The 27,107-nt window shown below is 34.0% G+C and overlaps 1 protein-coding gene and 1 long non-coding RNA gene across 2 annotated transcripts in view; one reads left to right on the top strand and one right to left on the bottom strand.

The window, feature by feature from the left end:
• EYS (EGF-like photoreceptor maintenance factor) overlaps positions 1-27,107 on the bottom strand; it is a 789,024-nt gene that overhangs the window by 611,255 nt on the left and 150,662 nt on the right. The window contains exons 8-10 of the mRNA XM_088162233.1: positions 12,934-13,038; positions 12,526-12,665; positions 6,365-6,531 (exon numbers count right to left, since the gene is read on the bottom strand). Coding sequence (XP_088018359.1) covers positions 6,365-6,531; positions 12,526-12,665; positions 12,934-13,038 — 412 coding nt within the window. The remainder of the gene's footprint in view (positions 1-6,364; positions 6,532-12,525; positions 12,666-12,933; positions 13,039-27,107) is intronic.
• LOC148224470 (uncharacterized) lies at positions 6,139-8,137 on the top strand. Its single transcript, XR_015802676.1, has 3 exons — positions 6,139-6,564; positions 6,648-6,842; positions 7,534-8,137. It is a non-coding gene; the product is annotated as an uncharacterized LOC148224470 (long non-coding RNA).

The following is a 27,107-nucleotide window of genomic DNA, read 5'->3' as shown; positions in this document are numbered from 1 at the left end:
CTTCTAGTTTTGATTTTGCAATTCTGATTCCATGCTACAAGCAACGATGTCATAAATATCTTATTTTTCAAAGCTTTGGTGTCTGAAGAAATTGAAAACAGCTAATAATGAAATGCACTTTGTTTTTCCTGGTGAAATTATACCTGGATGTACTTTAATTTAGTAGGGGTCATATCCTACAACAGTGAAATTAAGTGTTGTATTAGTAGTAGTAGTATCATCATTATATTTTTATTAAAAACCAATTTCTTCTTATTATTTTCAGCAGTACTAAAATACTGAGCATGATATCAAAAGCTTTGCGGCATGGATTGATTTTCAGTCTTATTTGCTTCGAAGCATAAATGCTTCTCTACAATAAATTAAAAAAAATGTACAATACCAGAATTTCCATTTGTAATTATATTTCTAGCTCAGGGAACTTGTATTTTGCCCTTATCAGAGGGATGACCTGTCTGTGCAGTGGCATCTCAGCGCAGGGGCTCAGCCTCTCCACGGTCTGTCTGGGTGTCACTCCCTGTGCTGGAGTCAGTACCTGCTGCCTCTCCTGCTCCAGCTTCACCTCTGGCATGGCCCATCTGCTCTGTGTGTGTGTGAGATCTCCCAGCAGAAACCAGGAGATATTAATGACATCTCCCCAGCCTCTTTCTTAAGGAGGACTAAAATGTCAGCCTTACAAAATGGGGGAATAGTGAAAGCAGAAGCATGGTGCCAGAGAACAGCATATGAAAAGGTTCTGTGTTAGCATAAATAGGAATAACATTACTTTCTTAGCTTCACATATGTCCTCTTTCATCCACAGCAAGATTTTAAGGGTAAGAGGTGCTAAGAGAGAAAACAAATACCTCAATGCTTTTGATTTTAGTACTGAGTAGCAAACACAAGTCATTTTAGGATTACTGTGCTCCTACACATATCATGCAGATGATTGTATGCTACTACTCCAGAGCCTAAGCATAGTTAATATTGCACGATAATTTACTATGCTTGCAAAATAAATGTTAAGTGGAAATGCAAACACAGGCATGGAATTTAGTCTAAGAAGGAATGTGTTGCTAAAATGAGAATGGTTATGGAATAGATGCAATGTGTTGCTACCAATTTTTTATCACTAAGGGTCTTGAACAGCAGATGTGAGGGTAAGTCAGTTGGTGCTGGTTAGTCCAGGCACTACAGCTGTCAAGCTGTCACCATAGACTGCCTGCACTAAAGATGTAGTGAACTTGTGTTATTGAGTAAATAACCACGTACATCCAATGAATCTTGAAAATGACTGCAAAAAGCCAAACACTAGACTGAAGATGTGTCTATGCTAACCTGTGCTAGGACATGACCTAGCTATTTTCTGTATTGATACAAGAGGCATGTAGGAGCACTCACAGCTGGAATTAGCAAAGACTTCCCAGAATCTCTCTACTTTGTTTCCTTAATATTATTTATATTTATTTATATTTATATTTATATTTATATTTATATTTATATCTAGTTATAGTTATAGTTATAGTTAGTTATAGTTGTAGTTATCTCTTTTTGCCATTGAAATGTGAACTGTACACACATAATTGTTTGAAAAGGTTATTTAGTTTCACTTTGACTTTTTATATGAATCTCTATTCTCTGTAGAAAAGTTATTGTATAACTTATTGTGGAGAAAATTGAAAAGAAATTGTGACATAAATTCACTGATCTTCTGGAGTTGTAGAAATGTGAGGAAAAGTATTTCTCCACTTTCACTAGTAGAAGAAACCTATTATTGCTGCAGAAAACTGTGTATATCACAGTACTAACTTTATATGGCCCTGTCAGCTACGTCCTGCAATCAAATTACATATATAGTATAGGATGAATAAACCTGTAAAACAACAATTAGGTATAAAGAAGTAATCTAATCAAACAGCTCAATTTACCCAGATGGAAGAAAATGGAAAAAAATCAAGGATAAATAAAATAATAGAATAGAAATAATAGAAGCTTTAAATTTTGTGATACACAGAAATTATCTAAATTATGTTTACTTTTCACAATCTTGCTAGCATCTTGCAAAGAACTGTTTCATATTCTAAAGCAATTTACTGTCACTTTACTCTTTTGTACTGAGATTAATTAATAATTTAATTGTATGCACTGAAATTTGTATACTAAATACTGAAGAATGTGTTGGCAATTTTACATTTAACATACACCAAACCTAATTTCTTAATGAGACATTTTCCTGCATAAAAAATAAAGAAATGCTGACATCAGAGTTATAGCTATTGACTAAAATACATTTTTAAAATATATTAGTTCATCATGACCTTTTAAACATTGGTCAAGCCTATAATACAGCTTCTCCAAAAGTCTTAATCTAAAAGTTCTCAGTCCTTCTTGCTGGGTTTTCCTGGGGTTGTGATAAATGTAGGACTTCATCTGAGCACACTGGACTGAAGAAATGGAAACAGGACAGTTAATGGAAAGTAAACCAAGTTTTAAATTGTGTCTTTTCGCACTGTTATTCCTTTCCACTGAATACACAATAGTAAAGTATCTTCTGTTATTTTCTTATTTCAGTTAGGATCTTGGTTGTTCAAAATGTAATATTGAAAGGAAAATTGTACAAGTGTGAAGAAAACAGAGTAATAAATTTCCCCCTTGATTTCAAAACAGGAGGTTATAGTCTTTGAAGATCTCTTTACTTTAATTATTCATTAAATGCTTCTCATTGAGCCATGTTAAATCAGTTCTCTCACTTCTACATAGAACATAATCAAAGAATACAGGTTCTTTAGAAGGGAAAGATTATTATTATTTTCTTTTTATGTAGAAACATTGTCTATTTACTGAGGTAATGAATCTTATCTGTAATTTTTTCTCTCAAGTATATATAACCAAAGGTCAAGAGATTCTTTTGGAATGTGGATGCAATTTGTCTATTGCATGGTATCTTCCAGATTCACATTGACAGCTACACCATCAATCCAGTGGCAAGAGCAGTAATTCTTTGAAGTTATAATTTTAAATACATGCTGACTGACTTACTTCATGATATCACAAACAGCACAGACTCAGCTGGTAGTGCAACAATTAATTTGAATTAATTACAGGTTTTGTGTCACTATGATTGGGGCCACTTTAGTTGTAAGAGAAGGCTCACTAAACCAAAGGAGTAAAACTCTTAAGACTTCTTACTGTAATAATGAGGATCTTACTATGCAGCCTTAATGAGAATTACACTATATAAAAGTTTAAAACTCCCCTTCATTCACTTAGAGCAATTTCCCATTCTGAACTCAAACGAAATTCTCTGCATATATAAAAATATACCTCTATGTGACACTACAATACAGAACAATAATTTCAAAATGGGAGGAGAAAAGAAACATTCCATGGTAAGAAGACAAAAAGGTAGAAACATTTCATTCAGTTGACAGATTGTTTCCCATCTGGAAATATGAGATCTTAAAAGAGGGGGATATTCTTGAATCAAAGCTGAATATTTTCTATTTTTTCCTTGTGTTAGCATTACTATATCAAGCTACCACTAGAAAAATACATTATCACCAAAATGTAATAATTTAAAATCTCTTAACTAGGAGAAAGGTCTAGAGTTTTATAATAACGTTTTGTAAATAAAATCTAATATATATAAAATTCACAAGAATCACAAGATTGGAAGAGACCTTCAAGATCATCGAGTCCAACCTGTTTCCTGACACCTCAACTAAACCATGGCACCGAGTGCCACATCCAGGGATGATGACTCCACCACCTCCCTGGGCAGATCATTCCAGCACTTTATCACTCTTTCTGTAAAAACATTTTCCTAATATCCAACCTATATTTCCCTTGGCACACCTTAAGACTCTGTTCTGTCAGTTGCTGCCTGGAGAATGAGACCAATCTGACTGCAATCGCCTTTCAGGGAGCTGTAGAGAGTGATGAGGTCACCCCTGAGTCTCCTTTTCTCCAGGCTGAACAACCCCAGCTCCCTCAGCCATTCCTCACAGGGTTTGTGTTCCAAGCCCCTCTCCAGCCCCGTTGGTTCCTCTGGACGAGCTCCAGCATCTCAAAATCCTTCCTAAACTGAGGGGACAGAACTGGACACAGCACTCAAGGTGTGACCTCACCAGTGCCAAGTACAGGGGAAGAATGACCCCCCTGCTCCTGCTGGCCACACCATTCCTGAGAGAGGCCAGGGGCCATTGGCCTTCTTGGCCACCAGGGCTCACTGCTGGCTCATGTTCAGCCAGCTGTTCACCAGAACCCCCAGGTCCCTTTCTGCCTGGGCACTGTCCAGCCACACCATCCCCAGCCTGTAGCACTGCAGAGAGTTATTGTGGCCAAAAAATGCAGGACTTGGCACTTGGATTTATTAAACTTCATCCCATTGGACTCTGGCCATCCATCCAACCATTCCAGGTCTCTCTGCAGAGCCCTCCTACCTGCCAGCAGATCAACACACACTCCCAGCTTGGTGTCATCTGCAAATTTACTGATGAAAGACTCAATCCCCTCATCCATGTCATCAATAAAATATTGAACAGAACTGGCCCCAGCACAGACCCCTGAGGGACACCACTGGTGATGATCCCCAGCTGGATGCAGCTCTGTTCACCACCACTCTCTGGGCCCAGCATTTCTGGCATATCTTTATCTTCTGCAGTCATTAGGAGAGGTTTTGAATGGTTGTAATAGTTTAAATGGCTGAAAAAATGGAACTCTGTAGGGTTCTTAATAGCATTTATACATTTGATTCCCCATATATTCGGCTGACAGTTTTCTTATGTCTTCCTGAAACCACTGCATCAAATATAGCTCTTGATATGTACCTTAATAAAAAATTATACGCATTTTAGGACAGAAATGCAATTACAAGTCTTTAGAAAAAGTGGGTGCACTTACATTCAGCATTACCTCTTGTATTCTTTTTTTTTTTAATTGTGTATTGGAAAGGGGATTTTTTTTTTGTTTTACTTGATAACAATAACTTGGGAAATACCATTATTTAAAAAGCAGGCATAGTTTAGTTATTTTAAAAAATATTTCACTGTCATTGAGAAACAACCATTCTCTTTCAACAGAGCAGGTATTAAACAGTAAACATGCTATGCTTTGTCTTGACAAAATAACCAGTTGTGTTCTTTTGGGGTCAAGTTCTCTGCTAACAAAAGTGACCATCTGAGATTCAGATCTTAATGGTGTGTTTTCCTGTTCCTTAGATAAACAGACTGATCTGTCAATTTAATTTGTCTTTCCAAGACTGAAAAAGTAAGAATTAAGTGTTTTCTGTCAGTAAACTGAGTCTGGACTAGCAAGTTAAAATCAATAGTTCTTTATTAACAGATATCTGCAGAAATACTAATTTCTCAGTAAATGCTAGTGGATTTTGTAATGTAAATATGACTTTGTACTTCTAGCAGAATTATTCTCCTGATAAAGAAAGGAAAACCACAGATTTAAAAGTTAAATTAAGTACCAAAATATGGCCCAGTAATTTCATACAAGAGTTGATTGCAAGGTGGAATAAAGGAAGGATGTTTACTTTGTAAGCATTCTTTTACAAAAACTCCTTTAACTCTAGCATAATGAGAATCAATCATTCTTCTCCATTTGTGTGCCTATTTGGCGATTTCAGGTTTTTTACAGAAGATACTTTAAAAACAGAAGTGAAGTTGAAGTAATCTTTAATTGCTTCTATTTTTATTTTGTCCACTTTTGCAAACTTTTCTAAGTAGAAACACTAAAGCATACTAATTACAGTGCTTCTAAATAGGGCATGGCACAGCATAGAATAATGTCTTTCAAAATACATTTACAGATATTATGGGGAAGTTTTTTTTTAATTCTGGATTTTTAATAGGAAAAATAAATAATTCAAATCTGATAAGAGCAGCTGACCTCTGTTTATTGAAGAAAACATTTCTCATTTATTTTTTTACCATATTTTATAAAAATCTCATTTTTAAATATCTACAGCATGTTACAGCTCACTAAGGAGAATAAATAATTTGTTTTTTTCAATAACTGAAATGATAATAAATTATCATTCAAATTTTAATAAGACACTCTATGACAGAGTCCAGGCACAGAAAGTGTTTGCCATTTAATAAAATAGATTATTTGTTTATGTGAGATTCTGCATAGTTGGTTTAACTTATTTGACTAGCAAAGAGGAATATTTATGATTTCTCCCTGCAACACTTCAGACTATACAGTTTTACTGAATGCACATTCTTATTGAAAATCAGTATTCCATGGCATTTTTTTGATGTGAAAATTATATTACTGCATTAACAACACCCTTTGTAATTCTTTCTGAAAGTCAAAATAACTTCATATGGATTACAACCCTTGTAAGCTTGCAGAGAAAGCAACATGTTAGTACCTGTATTTATTAATTCCATCTTCACATGTGGCTCCATGTTGGCACTGGTTTTTCTCACAGTCATTAATATTCTCAAGGCATGTGCTTCCAGTCCATCCAAGAGCACAGACACAGTGAGATCTCTGGCTTCCTTCATCATAGAAGCAACTACCTCCATTTGCACATACCTGAAGATGAGAATTACAAATACTCTGTATAGGGTTTGCGTGGTCAGGTTCTGGTAGTGTGGGGGGGAGCAGGGGGTGCTATAGAGGTGATTTCTCTTTTTCTCATTTTCTGCCAGAAGCTGCTCCCATGCCTGACAGACACAAGCCAGCTCCAGGATGGACACACTGCTGGCCAAGGTCTAACCCAGCACTGACAGAGCCTTGGGGTAACAGAGTTAAGAAGAGGGAAAAAGCTTATTTCACAGAAGTGACTGCAGCCAGAGAAGAGCAGAGTGAGAACACGTGAGAGGAGCAGCTCTGCAGACACCAAGGTGAGAGCAGAAGGAGGGGCAGGAGATGCTCCAGGTGCCAGAGCTGAGATTCCCCTGCAGCCCCTGGTGCAGCCCATGGTGGGGCAGCTGTGCCCCTGCAGCCCATGGGGGCCATGGGGATGCAGAGATCCACCTGCAGCCTGGGGAGCAGACCCACACTGGAGCAGGTGGATGCTCAGGAGAAGGTTGTGACCCTGTGGGAGACCCATGGTGGGGCAGCCTGTTCTTGAAGGACTGCATCCTGTGGAAGAGACTCACGTTGTAACAGATCAGGAAGAACAGTAACCCTTGTGGAAGACTCACACTGGAAAAGTTTGTGGAGGACAGTCTCCCACTGGAAAGGAACCAACTATAGGGCAGGGGAAGGACTCCTCTCCCTGAGGGGAAGCAGCAGCAAAACCGACATGATGAACTGATCACAGTTCACATGCCTCATAACCCTGCAACATTGTAGGGAAGAGGAGGTAAAAAATTGGGAATAAAATTAAACCCAGGAAGGAGGTTCAGAAGGGGGGAAGGTGCTTTTAAGATTTATTTTATTTCTAATGATTCTGCTCTGATTTTGTTAGCTATAAATTCAACTAATTTCCCTAAGTGAAATCTGTTTTGCCTGTGATAGAAATCATTAAGTGATCTCTCCCTGCCCTTATCTCAACTCATAATCAGTTTTCTCTCCCCTGTCCAATTGCAGAGGGCACTGATGGAGTGGCTTTGATGGGCACCTGGCATCTAGCCTGTGTTGATCCACCACATACACAAGGAGCCTTTTCTTTGCATGTTGTATTTTTTCCCCAAGAGTTTAATGGAATAAGCAATTAGTAATAAATATGGTTATTCAATCTTTTTATGTTGTAATATTAAATGATTCATCACCAAGAACATAAAATACTGAATGTTATTAAATTAATATGTCAATTTATTGTTTAGTTGTTAAAAAGCATTTCTGTTTTAATTTAACAGTATCATTTTTACAACTGCCCTTAAAATGTGCTTGTTTTAGGACGGACAGTAGTGAAGTACTTTTCCATTGAAAGGGTAGAGCAACTGTTCCTGTGCTGTATAATTTAGCTTAATATGTGGCTATCAGAAAAATACTGATTTTTTTTTTTTTTTCATTTTAATTATAATGCTGATTCAATCTATCCTTGAATCTTTTACATGTTTACAAATTACATCTATGCTGTGGGAAAATCAGAAGATGCTTTCTTTTCAATCTGCAGATGTTGAAAGATTGGTAAATTTAGACTGGAACAGCTATTTCCCTTTTAGTTTTTAATTGCTAATATTACTTACTAAACCAGTATTTTCTGTATTCTTAAAAAAATAAAGAAAGTTATAAGTCTGAATTAATGCCTTTTTCTTCATTTTACTTTTAGGTTCCATTTTAATTTCTGTGAAAATTTTGCAAGTATGAAGACAGATAGCTACATATTCATTTCAAAGCAATTAAGACCCCTCCTTCTAATCAATTGATTTTTAAGGAAAATGGTGTCTAGAAGATGAGTTAATGCACTAGTACTTCAGTTTGATTGAGTCTGAATCTCTTTGTAATGTCATTAAGATTTGTAATAATAACAGTCCTTGGCAGAAATATTCTACTATTCATTTGTCTTTGATTAAGTTTTAAATTGACCTTAAAATGAAGAGATTTTTATTATGCTCACTGTACTGAATTTTAGACTTACCTTGGGATACTTATTCAATATAACAACATCTCAAAGAAAAACACAGTTCAACATAAATGCAAAAAACTCCTCTATGTGTGTGGTATGGGAATTGTTATCTTCTTTTTTTATTATTTTAATGTGTTTTCTTACTTTTGTATTTATATGTTTTTTGTCCTGAAGCTTATTTGCTATCTGATCAAAGCTTAAATTGGTTAAATAAGCTTATACTCAAGAAAACAGTCCAGAAAACCTTAGGTGATTAAGACAAATATTTCAATATTGCCACAGCATTATGTTTCATTTATTCTTATGTCACTTTGATACTTTATACTGTGAAGAAAGGTGCTACCCTTTAAAATGTTACTGTAATCTAAAGATTTAAATTGAAATGAAAGCTATGGAATGTATTTAAACACAAATCCTATGTTTCAACATACCATACACAGGTCTATTCTCGTCAGTCTAACTGTCATACTTCTGTCTAGAGAAAGTACTTTAACACAAATCTGCCTTTTTATGTAGTCATGATAAAATGTAAGAATCCTTTTCTTCCAAAATCAACCAGGAGATTTTATTTTAGCTAGGAAATATAATTAGGCCTTAGAGGATTTTATTCTTCTCTTATATTTCCTTTGCAGGACTTGAGGGATATAACCCCACTATATGTCTGTCTCTTCTCTAAGTACCATGTGTTATCAAATGCTTGAGATAAGATGGCAGTCATTATTTCCAACCTCTCCTTCATCTTACATTTCATGCAATTCTCTGCAGTTGGAATGAAACTGCATTTTACATATATATATAAAAAAATACACACATATGTATATTTTCCCCCAAGCATATAATTTTACTGTAGTCTTCAGGTTTTATTACTGCAAAGTTAATTGAACCTGAGTATTCAAATTTTTCCAGAACTGCAATTTTATTTAATCTGCCCTATATTCTTTCATAGACTGGTGGTACACTAAGCAAGTCAATAAAATGTTTGTCTTAAAAATATTGAAAACAGAAATTGCCTTAATTTTACAGATTAGGAAACTTTGCAGAGTTGCACAGCATGTAAAGACCAGAACAAATATGGAAGTGGCAGCCCCGCTAAACATTAAATATATGTTGTGCATATAGATACTTCCATTGAAAAGTTTGGAACTATGGTCTTGAATGCAAGTGCAATGTGGGATCTTGGCTCATAAAAAGAGAAAACTTTCAAGTAAAATATGCGAGTGGAGCTCAATAAACTTCAGTATTATAAAGCTGTAGATAGACACTGAGTGGGACTTTCAAATGTGGTTTAGTTCCTAATTCATATGGGAATTATTTTTGACAAATCAAGTTGATGTCAGTTTACATCTTAAAACTGAAAAGAGAATGAAAAATAATTGAAAAGTACTTTTTTAATTACTATGCTTACTTTTAAAAAACAATTACTATATATCAACATCTTGCAGTTCCCATAGTTTATGGTTATGCTTTCAAATTTTTCATTATAAGAGCTAAAGGAAACAATTTTCAAGCTTGCTGACAGAATTTTGAAAAAGTGTTTTAAGGGAAGCAAAAAAATTCTTAAGTAAGATGTAGCTGTAGCCACTAAAAATAATCACACACAGAATCATAGAATTAAGGCTGGAAAAGACCTTCAATATCACTGAGTCCAACTCTTGATCAAACACCACCATGTCAGCTAAACTGTAACATCAAGTCTTACATCTCGCTGTTTCTTGAAGACCTCCAGGGTTGGTGGCTTTACCACCTCCCTGGGCAGTCTATTTCAAAATTTAACAGCCTTTCTGTGAAGAAATTCTTCCTGATATCCAACCTGAACCTCCCCTGGCACAGCTGGAGGCTATGTCCTCTTGCCCTGTCCCTGGTTTCCTGGGAGAAGAATCTGACCACCAGCTGGCTACAGCCTCCTTTCGTGTGGTTGTAGAGAGTGAGAAGGTCTCCCTGAGACTTTTTCTCCAACCCAAACAACTCCACCTCCCTCAGCTGCCCCATAAGACTTACTTTCCACACCCTTCACCAGCTCCGTTGCCTTTTTCTGGACACACTCCAACACCTCAATATCTTTCTTGAAGTGAAGGGCCCAGAACATCTTAGGATGCCTCCTCATTTGTGATTGTTTGGGTCACAGGTGGGCATTCAAGGTATGTAAACTATTCAGGGATGTGGACCTCACTGGAGGTTTTGAAAATGTGATTTATAATCTAACCAAGACTTTCTTTTCCATGAAAGTTTGGACTAGATGGTTTTACAAGATCCCTTCCAACCTGGGCGGTTTTACAGTTCTGTGATTCTGTTACCTAGGCTTATCGTGTTGCACTCCAATTATTTGTTATTATGAGTGATCTTACCAATTCTCTATGAGATCCTGTTAATAAAAGTATTAAAATTTGTAGTATACATTGAGCATTCAAATGGAAAAAAGAGATATTTTAACACAAAGTGGTTAAATTTGGTCCTATTGGAAGTCACTAATTTAAAGATGACAAAATCTTGATTTATTGACTAATACTAATCTCTAATTTCAAATGATTGCTTACACTATTTCAGAAATGTAATAAAATATTTGTTTGAATATAGCCTTTGTTTTTTCAAATCAGGAAATTATATAATTTTAATGATCTGTAAATCTCAAGTATATAAATGCATAATTTTATTTTCTATTCTTTTTCCCATGAGAAAGTCTACTAATTATTCACATTATGCCCAAATCAAGCATCTCATACCATGACTGTATATTGATACAAATATATAGAGATTTTATATAATTTTTTTCCCATGTGACATTTATGATAGTTTATGAAATGTTTGTATTAATAAATTAAATATGTATGAGGGTATCTAGGTGAATATTACAGTAAAATGTTTTACTAGGTCCTATCAGCATCCTTGGCACACCATCACTTCCCATACTAACTAGCCATAATGATGATTGCACCATTATAATGCTAGGCCATGTACAATATACTTGCACTCAGTATGACATTTTAAATCATAAAAGTGCTAAAATTTACCAGATGCTGAACAATTTAAGTATAAACCTTTGAACCAGTGAGTTTTTCAGTGCTATATTTCATATTCACTATTAAGTGTCTACTCATGGTCTTCAAGATGACATAAATACTGATTGTTCTTTGTAAATATGTTGCCTACTATGCATAGTAAATTTTTATGGTGCATATATTTCAATAAAAGAATTGATAAATCCTGTAAAACACTCATTATCATGTTTGTGTAGTTGTTTGGAAGGCTATATAGCATTATGTACAGAGCTTTTATAATAACCATCATAATAAAAAAGTGCAACAGTATTTTAGATTAACCTATACCAAAATCTTATAGTCCACCCTGATATGAATGAATCTTGCTAAAACGTAATTTAAAAGGTTATCAAGGATTGTGAGAAGGATACAACAAATACATTTCTTCTAGAAAACTTTGAAAGTGTGAAAGTAGTATTCATTTCCATATGCTGTGAGCACTGAAGAGCAACTTGCAAGGAAGATGAATTTAGGGCTTTTTTATAACCGCATTTTCATCTCCCATTGAAGCGTAATTAGTCTTGCCTTTTTGTTGTTGAATATAGTTTTTATTTTTGTTTGTAATGGAAAAGAAACTTTTGTCATTCTTTCTGTGCATTGCTGTACCATCAGCCTTCTATCTGGTAACTTTTAAACATATCAAAGATTGCTAAGAGATTTTGACTGCAGTTTTTCAAGTTTCACAATATAGCAGCAGCAAGTAGGGGCAGAAGGAGACATCAGTGACAAAATCTATAAAGAACAAGAAAGGCAGAGCTCAGACATTACATGGTTTGTTGGACAATGACCAGACCAGTAAGATCATGCAGTTTTACATGTGTTACACAGGAAAAAGGAATGCATGAGACTATATCAAGAATGAGTCCTATGTTTAGGAAACCCGTGCAAAATGAGGCTTCATCAGGTCACTGCTTATTAGAATAAGTTGTTTGATTTCCCAAAACATCCTGGGGGGAATATATTGCTTTATCCTACCTCTGTGTTTCCAATACATGGTGATAAACATGTGTAATTAAATCCATGAGATTTATCCATACACAGTGCTCCTGGGGCACAGCTTATATTGTTGAATAAGCAGGCATCAATATCGAGTTCACATCTTTCACCTTCAAAACCTGCACCACAAAGAGAATGTTTAATCACAGTTCATTCAGAATATTGACATTATGTCTGTTCAGGGTGTTAGCAGTTAACACCACTCTACTAGAGTTATTTGGCAGTTTTATTTCTTGAACAAAGAGAAAAAGTGCTTTTCTTCATAAAAATGTTCACTGCATTTGTTGAGATACATTGCTATTTTTATGCCACTATTTCTTAACATAAATATTTGGATGAAATTTTATTAGTTTTGTTAGAAAAGAGAATAAATTATCAATGGCTCACCTATAGGGCAAGTGCACTTTAAATGATCTTCATAGTCAATACACGTTCCTCCATTTTCACATGAATTGGAATGACAGTTGTCAATTTTCACCTCACAGAATTCACCTGAGGTAGGAAAAAAAGAGTCCCAAAAAGATTAGGAATTAATATCACATTCTTAAGTAAGCACTGTAAGTGATATTAGTAATATTGATAGAATAACTTTATTTAAATAAAGTCTCTGGAATATTAGTTAAAGATCTTGTATATGTTTCAGACTCTTTTTCACTCCACTTATATATAAAACATAGATCTCAGTGTTTAAAAAAAAAAAGGTTAAACAAAAAATACTTTTCAGCATTTGAAACAATTTAGGATGCATGAGTCAACCCTGATATCTACCCGAGACTTTTGAATCTATTATATACATATTTAATTATGTATTTTTTGAGCTCTGTTTTGGCTAGGAAAAAGCTAGTCCACATTTATGTGAGGTAACCTTTAGTGTGATTCACTGAATAACTTGCTTATTTAGCTGAAAACTGCTTTTAGCCCAGCAGGAAGAAATAAACTTGTAACTCGACAGTTCTAAAAAAATGTACTGAAGAGAAATATGTCTCTGGCAATGTGATATGAATCAATAGGAAAGACCATCAGGCTTACTATATGTCTTGGAAAACAAGTAAATTTGACAAAAACAAAGCACTTTCACTTTTTATTATTTTTGATACTGAAAACAATTTAATGAATTCTGTGTATACATTCTTGAATTTCTTTTTCTTTTTATTCATATGTTTTGTTTCGTTTACCTTGTTTTATGTTTTTGTTTTTTTTTTTTTTTTAATTTACTATTTTTTCAGCAGGAGTTTGGGGTGGGGCAGGGGCATGGGGGTTGGGGGGACAGTTTCCAATTTTAGAAGGATAAAGAATAGTGTAAATTGCCAATATTTTTACCAATCAGTGTTACTTTATGGCTTAAGCAGAAAACAGAAGAGCTGTACAGGAGAAAAATGTTTGGGAGGAATATACAAGAAATGTGGATAATTTCTTTACAGACAATATGTCCTGTAAAATTTTGAGTCAGAAATTAGTATTTTGTTTTAAATTCTTTATACGTCAAAGAAAAAGGAAATAAATTTACTTCAAATAACAATATTGTTTTAAAATTTTTAATCATCTATCCTTTTTATCTAAATCTAGAGACATAAGAAAAACACAAATTAATAGGCTAAAATTTGGTAAGAAAATGACTATGTCTCTCTTCAGTATTTTCTGCCAATTTAATTAACTTTTAGTATGCTGGAATGGAGTGACAAATTTAGACCTAAAGACTGCTTCTTATGGACTTCTGTAAATGTAAACAGGAATATGCTGTGATTTGGTGGCCAAAAATCTCTATTTTGGGCCAACAGGTGCTAAACCACAAGTGCAATCTGTTTTCCAGAGAGGTTGACCAGCATGCTTTTAAGGATTTTTAATACTTAGTCTATCCTTTCAGTCCTCAGCTAAAAATCACACACTGATAACATCCATCAGATTTTTTTACTCTTTATCATAAAGCTTACTGAGTTAAAAACGTTTTAAAATAATATTTAGCAATAGAGAACATAAGGAAATAAGAAATTAGATACTTCTTGCTATTTATTATTATTATTATATGTAATATTACATGGCAAATTATGGGCAACCTGACCTTACATTTACAAGACTCTCATTTGCTCTGTTCATATTGACTCTAATGGTAACCCAGAGTATCTGCATTTATGGGAAGATTTAATCATGATTAATACTTTTAGAAAGCCACTTCTCCTGTAATAGTGGCCAGCAAAAAGGTATGCTAACACATAAATAGATATTTTAATTCCAAAAGTAACTGAATGTGCTAAGGAAGTTGCAATCTCCTAGGAATTGTGGGGTTTGGTTTGTTTTGCTTTTCTTAATGAGGTTTGGAAGGCAAAATCAGGAGCAGAAAAAAAAGCTGGGGAAAAAGCTTCAACTCAATATATATTTAGGATCAATTTTTTTCATGTTTATTCATGAGGATGGAATTGTCTTGTCCAGGAAACCCTTATGAATAAATATTAGTGCAACCCTACAGGCTTTAAGAATTATTTTGCTATAAATCTGAAATTCTTATAGTGGCTGTATCCTTTAAGCAAACTTTATGACTTTTGCCTTCCACAATGATGTCAAGAAAACCTAGTAACTCCAAACTGTTATAAAATTTATTGGAATCTGAATACTGCTGAGAAATGCATAATTTATGGTATTAAAGTCTGATTAAGTGATAAATGGATATCAGGAGAGATCTCCACAGTAATCCACTTAGCTTTTAATGCCTAATTATCACTTCATAGTGAGTAAGGGCTGAGTAATTGAGAAATGCAGTACTTAGAGAACTCAACCAAGTTTTTTTGTGCACAATTAACTATGTTACTCTTCTAGCAGAAATAAGTTCAGCAGGTTCAAGGAACAAAGGGAAAAATAAAGAAATTTTACAACATGAGGAGGAGGGAAAAATGATTAAAAACTATTGTTGCACTGTTTATTTTTGTAAACGACCTTATACATTTTTTATCTATGGATGTGCTCTTAAAAGTTAAATTGTTTAATAATTTTCCTTAATTTTCTTTTACTACCAATATATTTAGAGGAAACTTTATTGTCCTCCCTTATTCTTGCTCTTTTAATTTCCATCTTAGCTTTAGCTTTTCTTACTCCATCCATGCACACACAAGTCATTTCTCTAGGTCCTTTTTATGCAGCTTCCAACTTCCACTTTCTGTGCATCATGGGATGAGACATTTGATTGCATTAACACACTAAACCTGAAAGTATGTACCTTGTTTCTCATTTGTGTGTTGGTTAGCTTAGAATCCATGATGAGCTAAAACAACTACAAAGCCCTGGGATTGGTACCAGCCAGCTAAGAAACAGATAAATTAGTGTACTTATGTCTATACCTGATAATAAACTTACTAGTGCATTTAAACAAATAACAACAAATAACCCAATCCAGGCAAAGCTCACATGAGAATTCTAGAGAATAAAATGTGACATTGCTGTAACAACATCACTAGAGTGAGGAAGCTTTTAAATGGACTGTGGGACCAAAAGAAGGAAAGTTGGCAAATTCAATGCAAATTCTAAAAGTAAACTGTGAGGGCTTTTTTCCCCATAGCCCTGCAGAACAATACTGTCTTTTCTAGCAATAGATCATAAGCTCTGCATTGAATTTGCAAGAACTGAGGGCCATCAGACTTTCCTGCAGTGATGTTTTACTTGGCCTGATTGTGACAATAGTTTTTTGGTTTGGTTTTTTTTGTTGTTGTTTTTTGTTTTGTTTTGTTGGGTTTGGGGTTTTTTTTGTTGTTGTTGTTGTTTTGTTTGGGGTATTTTTGTTTATGTTTCTTTTTGTTTATGTTTCTTTTTGTGTGTTTTGTTTGTTTGTTTTGTTTTGTTGTTGTTTTTTTCTTCTGATTTGCCTTGCTTTTGTTTTATCTTTACATGGAATAACCATAGGTTTAAATAAATTGCAACAAGTGAACATTATAAGTACAACTGTCTTTACTAGTCTAATGCAGTCCTATATACTAATACAGGGCTGGTACCATAACAAGAGACAAGAGAAGTAGAGTCATAGGATGTGATGTGAGGAACCCTGCAGTGATCAGAGATGGGAGACCCCACAAGGATAGGAATCTCACCAGTGCCCAGTTAAAGAATGAAGATCTGTAGCTGGACAAAACAGGTCTTAAAGCTAAAAAAAGCACAAATTTTATTTAATATACTTTAGATCCACCAAAAATGCAAATTAAGGTCCAAAATAGAGCTGCAGTCCAATGCAAAAAAAAAAAAGTGTAAGTGGACAAATAGAAATGACCCCGAGTGGATCCTGGAGATGAAGAAGAAACCACCAGTATGAATGTTGCATTCCTTCCAGTGAAGGACTAAGGAGGAGGAAAAAGGGTGAGTTTAATACCATAAAAAAAGACAGAAACTGAAGATTGTCTTAAAATTGATTTTCACTCATTTTCTGCAGTTGTTAGGTTTTCCTTGATAATGATTTTAGTTTTATTATTTCAGTTACATTATCAATACATTTTTGGCTTTACCTGCATATATGGTGTGTTTCTACCCTGCACATAACAAAGATTTTCAACATACCAGAATCATCTAGAGTCTTATGTGCCATTAAGTCTAACTTTACCAAATAACTTCCTGAGAATTCTTAAAAATAATATAACTCACAGGTGCATTATCTATTGCACAGTGTAGTAAAGCCAGCACTTCTAGAGTGTTTCATTTTTAATTGACCTAAGCATTTTAACCTATAAAATAGAATTTGCATTCCTTCGGACTTTGGCTGCACTTACAGTTGCTAGAGATATTTTTAGTTTTATGTAATCTGCTTTAGTCTATTTTTGTATTCTGCTCTAGTCTATTTTTGTACTTCTACCCTCAATTTAATATTATCTTTTTTCTTTTTTTTTTTCAGGAACTATATGACAACCAGTGTGCTAATAAAGAGTGTATAAAAATGATCCACAGTATATATTTTTAATTTGCTTTTTCATGTGGTAGCAAGTTTATCAAACAAAAATAATACATGACCGAACACTTCTTTTCAGGACACAAGTACTGGATTGTATCATAATTATTTTTTAATGTGTTTTCTCCAAAGTAATTTTATGAAGCTACAACTCACGACTTTGCATGGGTTTTTTGTTTGTTTTTTTTGTTTTTTTGTTTTTTTTTTGTTCTCTGACTTTGAAGGCAGTTGTAACACCCAAATAGATTTATTGCATATGTACACACGAACATATGCTGAAATAATCAGAGTCATTACTTTTCAACCATTCAAATGAAGAAGCTAGTAGGAGCCTTAAAGATGTGCTCTTTGGCAGAGCACGGGCAGTTAAAATTCACTCTCTGAAATGTTGACTTTTACATCCATGTTATTGCATTTTGGGTCATGAAAAATTCCACTTTCGTTGTATGACCTATCTCATTCTGAACTCAGTCCAGAAAATGTCATATGTGAAGCCCTCTAAAATTCGCCATTCTTTCCATGTATCCTAAAGAGATCACAGAGAGACAAGCCTGGTAGAGACATTGTAAGCACTTAAAAATTAAACATTTTATTCCACTTCCTGGAACTTTACATTTATTTATTTATTTATTTTCAAATACACTAAATACAGTAATATTTATTGGAACCACTAGAAGTTCAAAGATAGGTTTCCATGGATTCTGAATATTTCCTTATTTTCCCTTGGAGTTGTGTAGAACTGTGCAGTAAATGTGTTCTTAGATACATATAGGTATAATGATACATATTTATGGTTTTCTAAGTAAAGTAATTTCAGTGAATGAGAAAAGAATTTTAAAATAGCAGAAATAAAGAACAGATCTGACATTTACATATGTAGGTGTTCAAGGTTCTGCCTGAAAGTTGAACCATCAAGCTTAAATTACTAGATTTTAACCTTAGAAAATACTCTTTTTAAACTAGTTAGCATAAATATTTAAATGATTATTTATTTGAGATCAATATATGTAGATTTTTGGTCTTCTTAGAACAGAATATAATTGCATATTGATGAAAAAATATTTTATCTACAGCTAAGCAATAAAGAAAGGATCATGCTATTCTTCTTGGTGGAAGCATTTTTGCTATAGGTGGGTTGAGGAAACTTGAAACTGGAAAATCTTCACCAACTATAGATGAAATCTAGACAACTTGTTTCGACTAAAGTATTAAATTTTAGATTATTAGAATACATCATACTGAAATAACTCATTTCTTGATTATCACTACCATATCCCTGCATTTAGTGAAAAAAAAATAAAATGATACAGCCATCTGAAATGGTGGCTAGCATCAGAATGAACATATTTATCTACAGTACTATTTGAAAAATAATCTAAAAATATTTATTTTGTTGAAATTTGTATGATTAATTACACTTTTTCAGTTATTTTACTTCCAAAATTCCTTCGTACGTCCATTTTAGGATGGTCATTCTCAAATCCCTGTGAAGAAGATTTATTCTTCTGAGAGAAAGAAATTAAAGAAGGTAAACTGAAGAACAAAGCAAAAATAATTTTCTAATTGACATATAAAGGGGATATTTTCCATTAGCTGATGTAAAACAATAATTTACTGGGTTTGGAGATAACAATCCCAAAACTGGAACTCATCATGCAGTAAGTCTGACTAGTTTTTGATTAGGTGTAAGTGATTAGGCACATTTACACCACATCATGGGCCAATGTTCTAGAAAACTATTTCCTTTTCTGGGAAAGCAACATAAATTTTCAACATAAAGACACACATGTCCCAGTAGGTAAAGCCACCAAGATGAAACACCTAGGTTCATTGAGTACTGTCCCAGCTTCATAGACTAAGGGGATACAAACTATAACAGGAACATTTTCCAGTTCAAGTGAACATTATTATGTTTATTCTCAAAAATTACCAGCTATCATAATTTATTTACATGGAGCTGAATTTAAAGCTTTTTGAAAAGATCAAAAAGACTTCCAGTGACCACAGTCAGCTTATGACTTAGTGTAGTTGTCTACTACTGCATGAATTACACACAGTCAGATATTCTCAAATGTTAAATACGTAGTTCAAATTTTACCTTCTCCTGGTTTAGAATGCAACGAATCATTTAAGGGCACATGGAATAGTCCTTTCTGAAAGTTCCTCTGCAATTGTTGCTTGAGAACAGTCTTTAGCTGAATAACTTTTTACAGAATCTCTTTAAATTTGTTTTAGATGTATTTTAATAACCTTGGCTCTTAAATGAACTCATTATTCTGGAACACACAATTAGACTTTTGACCATTTAATAGATTAACTGTCCTTTCTCTTAGCTGCATTCAGGATTTAGCTGGGAACCTGTTCATAAAGATTAATCTCTTGTTAAAGTCTTTTACAGACCTCTCTTTCACAGTCTCCTATGCTCTTGAGAAGGTGTTGTTTGTTTCTCTGTTTGTTGTTTGTCAAAGTGACCTTTATATGTCTCATTAAAAAATCTGGTTCATACAAAAACTGCAACAGGATACTAGAAGAGTATGCAAAACAATTTTCATGCCTGGAACATAGAAATTTCATCTACCTTAATCCTTTTACACTCATCATAAATGAAATATGAAATGAGCAATGACCAGGGACATCTTAAACTCAGGTTGCTCAGAGTCCAGTCCAACCTGTCCTTGAATGCTTCCAGAGATGGGGCATCTATCACATCCCTGGGAAACCTGGACCAGAGTTTCACAACTCTTATTATGAAAAATTGCTTCCTCATATGAAGTGTAAATTTACTGTCTTTCAATTTAAAGCCATTTCCCCTCCTCATTGCTGCACATCCGTGTAAAAAGTTCTTCCGTTTTTTTTTTGTTTTTTTTTTTTTTGCAAACTGGAGTATTGAAATAATCCAGAGTAACAAAATAAACTTTCCCTCTCAATGCTGAACAACCTCAACACTCTTAGCCTTTCCTCATAGGAGAATTGTTCCAGTCATCTACACTGGCTCCATGTCCTTCCTGTACTGAGGGCTATAAGAGCTGATGCTTTACTGCTTTACTCTGATGTAAATTCAATATTATTTAATGTTCTCATCTGAAATGTTCTGATCTGCAATGTAAATTAAGCCTCCTATACAGAGTTTATAGTAAATTGGTGTCAAATTCTGAGGAGAAAGGTATGATAAAAATAAATTTAAAGAAATCAAATATTTTGAAGGAACATGTGTCTAAAGCGAGATATATCTCAGTAAATAGAAATGGAGGCAAGTATATTGCAGAAAAAGTAAACCTGAGCTATTCCGAGTCCTGGAGTGACAACCAAAGTCAGAAGTAACAGAAGTTGTTACTGAATGTAAGTTTCTGATGTCATTTGGGTAAAAAACCCAAATGAACAAAACAAAACAAAACAAAAAAGATAAGTCTTAAATTGCCTAAGAAGTCTGCTTATGTGACAAGAAAAATATACATCAATAAGACATCATTAACACAGATGAAGCCACACTTTAAGTGTGTAACAAAGTGGTATTGTACACCAACAATATATTTCAACAAAATACATTTTTTTTTTCTTTTTTCTTTTTTTTTATGTAAGGAAAAACTACTGAGTGCAAAGGTTGAAATACAGTATAAGAAAGTCTAGAATATTTAGTTCATATATTACCATTATTCCAGCTTCAGTGGAGATACAGTAGGCTAAGCCAGCTAATGATGTTGTACATTGTGCCTGAGAAAAAATAAGCAATATGTGGCTAGCCTGATTATGCATACTTTAAAAAGGAAATTTGATATTCAAAACTATAAGTTGTAAGTCTGAGGTCTTTTAAAGAACTAAAACAGAGCTACAGAGATCAGCTTCGTAATGAAAACAGTCACTAGATCTACACTGTAGTGTTATTCATCTTTCCAATGCATTATATATTTTTAAACATGCTATAATTATATCTACACTGCATACCTTATCATGTTTTAAACCCATTAGCATGATAGGTGATTTGTAACACTCTTGACAATTTTTGTACCTTGGTAAGATCTGAAGTGATGTACTTGGCTCAGGAAACTCAGGTTCAGCTAAGAAGCAGAAAATAATGTCTCTATGGTTATTACAGATAATTTTTATAAGCACTTCAGCTTCTTCAGAAGACTTTTTACTGATTTTGCATAAAAGGCCTTCATCCTTCATATTTCCTATTGACAATGTGAGTTTTTTGGGGGTAATATACAGCGATTTGAATGCTCACTATCTATCCAGCTACCTCTGCCTGTTTAGGGAAACTACAGTCTCCCTTGGCTCTAACAGCAGATTTATATATTTGGAAATGAGAATGAATAATGCAGTGGTGTTCTCAATAAGAGACATACAAACTATCCATAGAGAAAAAAAACCCAACTTTTTAAGTTTTACTCTGAATGAATAAAAAAGGAAAGGATAGACCTCAATAGCTGTAAACCCAGAAGAGTCAGACACACTGAAGTAAATCAGCACAGTTCTAACTCCTTGACAGGTAAATCTTTGAGCTGTATGCCTTAATAAAATGAGGCATGGTAGGTTGGTAGGAAGTGAGAAGCAGGAGAATCAAATGGTAGGCTGTTTAATATGCACCTGAACTTAAGGTCAGACTTCCACTGGAGCACATTGTGAATAGGAAACACTCCTGCTATGTCCCTGAAACTTTGCTACTTTTAAAATATTCAGTTAATGATGTAAAATGCCTCTTTAGTTTGAGTTCTGGGCTAATAGTCCCAGAAAGTCAAGTAGTTTGTACTTCACTTAGAATACAAAGTTGCTAGAGGTGGGTGAAAATAATTTTTGGAGTTCATGAGCAGATGTAGCTCTCTGGGAGGATTCCATATGCCAAGTTTAAGGGTGTATTTTAAAGCAAGTCTTCCAGTTTACTGCAACTTTACTAAATATATGCTTAGAAATACAGACTTTGATACATCTATGCTTCTTAAAAAACAACAGCATCTTTAAGTTAACCATAACTGTTCTTCATAAACAAAAACTCTATCAAAATTCCTACTTATTCAAATGAGCAAAATATATTGTGTGCATCAAGTTAAACTAGAAACTGAAGTATTAGGAAATGTGAACATACTCATAAATATTCCCCTGCACTGGGTGCATTTTGTTCTATTTTAAAAGCAGGCAGAATTTAAATACTGGTATTGTATTTCTCCTTGAATTTTTATACAGAACATATTTATGGTCTTTTGGCTTTTCATGAAGTTACTGCATGCCAAAATAATAGAAGTATTTCCAGCACAAAAATTTTCATATTTCAATAGCCTTAGTATCTTGTGTGGAAATCAAGACCTGAGAAAAAATTGATCTACTTGAACTACTAAAGATCACAGTCTGCTTGGAGTAACTACTAGTATGCTACAACATCAAACATTAGCCCCAGCCAGCCCCCACTTACAGTACAGGAGTTTATCTGCTCAAGTCAAATATTACGCCAGTATGGATAATGTGTCCTTCTTATTTTTCCATTGCTTACTTTTCTATCTTTCATTACAATTAGTATAGTTGCATACCCTAGTTGGACTGAAACTGTTGTGTTTTCATGTAATTAATCTTGCTATCATCTTAGGTGAGAGGTTTTATTAAGGATTGGTGTCCTGACAATACACCTTCTTCTGGGGCATCACCTTGAGTCCTGGGTGCAATTTTGGGACCACAGTATGAGATGGATACAAAGATATTGGAGAACATTCAAAGAAGGCCACAAAGAGGTGAAAGAGCCTAGAAGGGAAACCATATGAAGAGCAGCTGAGATCACTTGGTCTGTTCAGAAGAGACTCAGGGGAGACATCAATGTGATTTTCAAATCCTCATGAGGGGAAGAGAAGGGGCAGGTACCAATCTCTTCTCCGTGGTGACCAGTGACAGGACTCAAGCGAATGACATGAAGCTGAGTTGAGGAAGGTTTAGGTTGAGTATCAGGAGAAGGTTCTTCCCCCAAAGGGTGTCTGGGCACAGGAACAGGCTCCCCAGGGAAGTGGTCACAGCGCCAAGCCTGACAGCACTCAAGAAGTGTTTGTAAAATGTCCTCAGGCACATGGTGTGATTTTTGGTGTGGTCCTGTGCAGAGCCAAGACTTGGGCATGCTGATCTTTGTGGGTCCTTTCCAATTCAGTACATGCTATCATTCTGACTTATATAGTCAGTGTAACTCATGTTTTTTCTTGGACTCTTACTGGCATTGGGAGAGACCTGCATTGGGAGCAAAGTTAAAGGAACGGACTAGCTAAAACCATTTTCCTTTCACCCTAAATAATGCTATATGGACACATCTCCTCAAAGGCATTTTAAAAGTAGGTAAGTTTTCTGAGTATCTGCTGAAGAGGACTTCAGTACTTTGGTTGTTATTATTACTTTGTGTTAGTTATCTCTGAAAGTTCTTCTTTAATAAAATATTGAGTCTTCTGGAAAGCAACAAGCTGTTCCCTTGATGTTTGGGATCTATGTGCCCTAACCATTTCTCTTTCAGAGGTGACAATGGCAAAAACATGTAAAGTGAAATGAACAGAGCTTAAAATGGCAGCATCTGTTGCTGAGACAGATATTGATGTGTAATTCTAGTACATTCCTGTGACATAGGGACCTCACATGATGCTTCAAAAATTCCTTTACTTGTTCACATTTACTATAAGGATTAGAGCTGTAGAGGAAAAAAACAAAAAAACAAAAAAACAAAACAAAACAAAACAAACAAACAAACAAACAAAAAAAAAACCAAAAAAAAACCAAACAAAAAAAACCATAAACCAAAAACAAAACAAAAAAACCCTTCTCTTTTTATCTATTCGAGTTTTAAGACTTAAGAAATTGCCACTGCACTTTGACATGAAACAGAGAGCTCCCCAAATACTCTAGAAGTGGCAGAACTCTTGCCTGCTAACATCAAATACTGAATGAATTCCTTATTTTGCTTCACCTATGTGAAAAGCTTTTCCTTGACCTAATGATTTATCTTTATCTCAAATTTTCTTGCTTTTGTGCTTCTGATTCTTTCCAACACCTCACTGGGGAAGAGTGAACAACCAGGTGTTCAGTACTTAGCTGCCTACCGGGGTTAAAATATGTCACCCCTGTATCTTTTAAAATAATTTAACAAATGTGCATTTTACCAGAGAGAAGGATTAAAATTAAACCACATAATTTTTTTTGTTTACTAGTATAAATGTTGCCTTAACTAGACTGTAAAAGACATAGGAACTTTTATATCCCATATGTCGTTCTCTAGGACATTAGTTAGTCTGGTACCAGAGATATCTTCTACTGAATAATGTTTCAAGTATCCTACACAGTTCAATAAGGTAATCTCTATCCAAGTATGTTTACATACAGTTCCCATATACCTGTAGAAATTAGAAGATCTGTCTCAATAAAACAATGAAAGAGAAAAAATAAATTATGGATAAATCTATGAACAATCTTAAAAAGTGTTATAAAAGGTTTTAAGATAAGGAAAAAGTATGCAATTAAAGTAGTACTTTAAACTCTGGTTGGTGAGTTTTCTTGGGATTCAGTTCCTTTTAGCAGTAGTAAGATTATTTTAATTAAAGGACTTTTCTATGAAGTTAGAATGGTGTCTGACATGCCAAATCAATTCCTGCCAATATGATTGCTCTACACACAAGGAAAGATAGCAATAAATTAGAGGAAGCTTATTCAAGGACAATTGGTCTACTGTGCAGGACCTGAGAAATTGCTGATATGGATTGTTTCAATGTCATAAGATGTATTACTTACAAGTACTATCCTAGAGTCAAAGGTTTTTATCCACTTTCAGAGAAGAAAGAAATGAAAATGAAAATAAGAAACTAATTATAGAAGGAAATTTAAAGCACAAAAATAATGACAAAAATTCACTGGAAAAAACCAAATATTATAACCCTTTATTCTGTGAGCATTTGAATTTAACATGGGGACATTTTAATGAATAAATTACCAAAAATATTATACATAGAAACAGAAATAAATCTGTGGTTTAAAATTTCATATGTATATGTTAAGTTTCAACAAGGTTTTGTTAAAGAGTATGTAACCAAACTGAAGTGGGTTTATTACTTTTTAAATCAAAGTTCTGCTTTTCACAGCTGAGAATGTTACATCATGTCATATTTTGTGTTCCCTAAGATGTCTGTTCCAAACATGATTTGAATGTTAATGCAAAAGCTGAAGCTGTAGTGTTTATAATTTAAAAACACAATTAAGAACCAATAGATGTGAAACTACAATAGCTTTTCTGGTTTTAGACATTATTTAATTAAAAGTCAAGTAGATGTACCAAAATTGCTATGACAATTCTCTTCCCTCTTCCCCTTTTAAAATACATAAATGAGACAGTAAGAGGGTATCAGTGAAACTTTTTAGGGATCAAGACTGAAGAAGTAACTGGCTATTTAAAAGCAGAAAAAGTTAAAAAAATTATATTGCAATTTATAGAACTCATTACAATTAGAATCCACCAAACTAAATTAATCTTGTCCTCTTAGCAAAATATACCTGAACAACAAAGTTGTTTCCACTTGAATTCACCCATGATTCAGTGTTTAGCAAGGTTCGATCTACTAATTGCATATATTTATTGCCATTTATTGTAAACTGTTTAATTTTTGTTTCATGATCATATTGTATGCTAGAAACCTGAAATTATCTCAAAAGCCTTAAAGTATTGTAGTGAAACATTACTTTTATTAAAAAATCCATAATTTTAGGTGTCACACCAATTTAAGAAAAAAGTCAAGCATAGATTGCAAAAATTAAACACTGAAGGAGAGAATGGAAAAGTGAAAAGAAAAGCTGATAGTTAAAACTCTGGGTTTATTAAACTATTATTTCTTTTTCAATGGTAGTAGATTTAAAGTCTTTTTTTCTCTGTGTATTGCTATCAGTTCTTTAGACTAAATTAATTTTCATTATTTCAGCAATAAACATTGTTCCTATATTTCAAATTGTTATTTTCAAAGTTCTCTTAATATTTCTGGCACCTATCTTTAAATTGATGTACATACGGTTAATGTGTCTTTCCATAATATTACCTAAACCTGCAGTGAATAATATTTGAATCTTCTCTTTCAATTCCCTCTCTAGACAAATATTAGTGAAGGATTTTACAATCCAACTTCAATGAGCTTCTATTTAAAGGATAAGGCTGGAGGAAAAAATCAGAAGTTATTTTCTTTGCCACTTAAAAAAAAAAAAAACCGTGTTTAATATAAGCTACTTTTTTTAGGCTGTTTTTTTTTTGTTTGTTTTGTTTTTGGTTTTTTTTGTGTGTTTTTGTTTTTTTTGTTGTTGTTGTTTTTTTTTGTTTGTTTTTGTTTTTGTTTTTTTGTTTTTTTTTTTGTTATCTAATTAAAAGAGAAACGCTGCTGAAGAAATTGTGTCAATGACTGACAAATATGACACAGTGGTTATAATCCTTCTCTGAAAAACTAATTTACTGACAATAGAGAACCTCAAAGAGTAGGTTTTAGTAAAGTAAAATGAATCAATTAATCCCACACCAAATTAAATTTCATAAATCAGTTGTGGTCCACTAAGGTATTTAATAGAAGGTGGAATTCAGCTCTCAAAACTAAGGAAAGTTACCTGAGTAAATACAGACTGATACAAACTAACAAACGTGCTGAACTCCATTTCTCTC

The sequence above is a fragment of the Sturnus vulgaris genome, chromosome 3 (genome assembly GCF_052056855.1).
Source record: "Sturnus vulgaris isolate bStuVul1 chromosome 3, bStuVul1.hap1, whole genome shotgun sequence".
NCBI lineage: Eukaryota > Metazoa > Chordata > Aves > Passeriformes > Sturnidae > Sturnus > Sturnus vulgaris.
The sequence above is the reverse complement of the archived record's forward strand: the minus strand, read 5'-3'. Positions and strand labels throughout refer to the sequence as shown.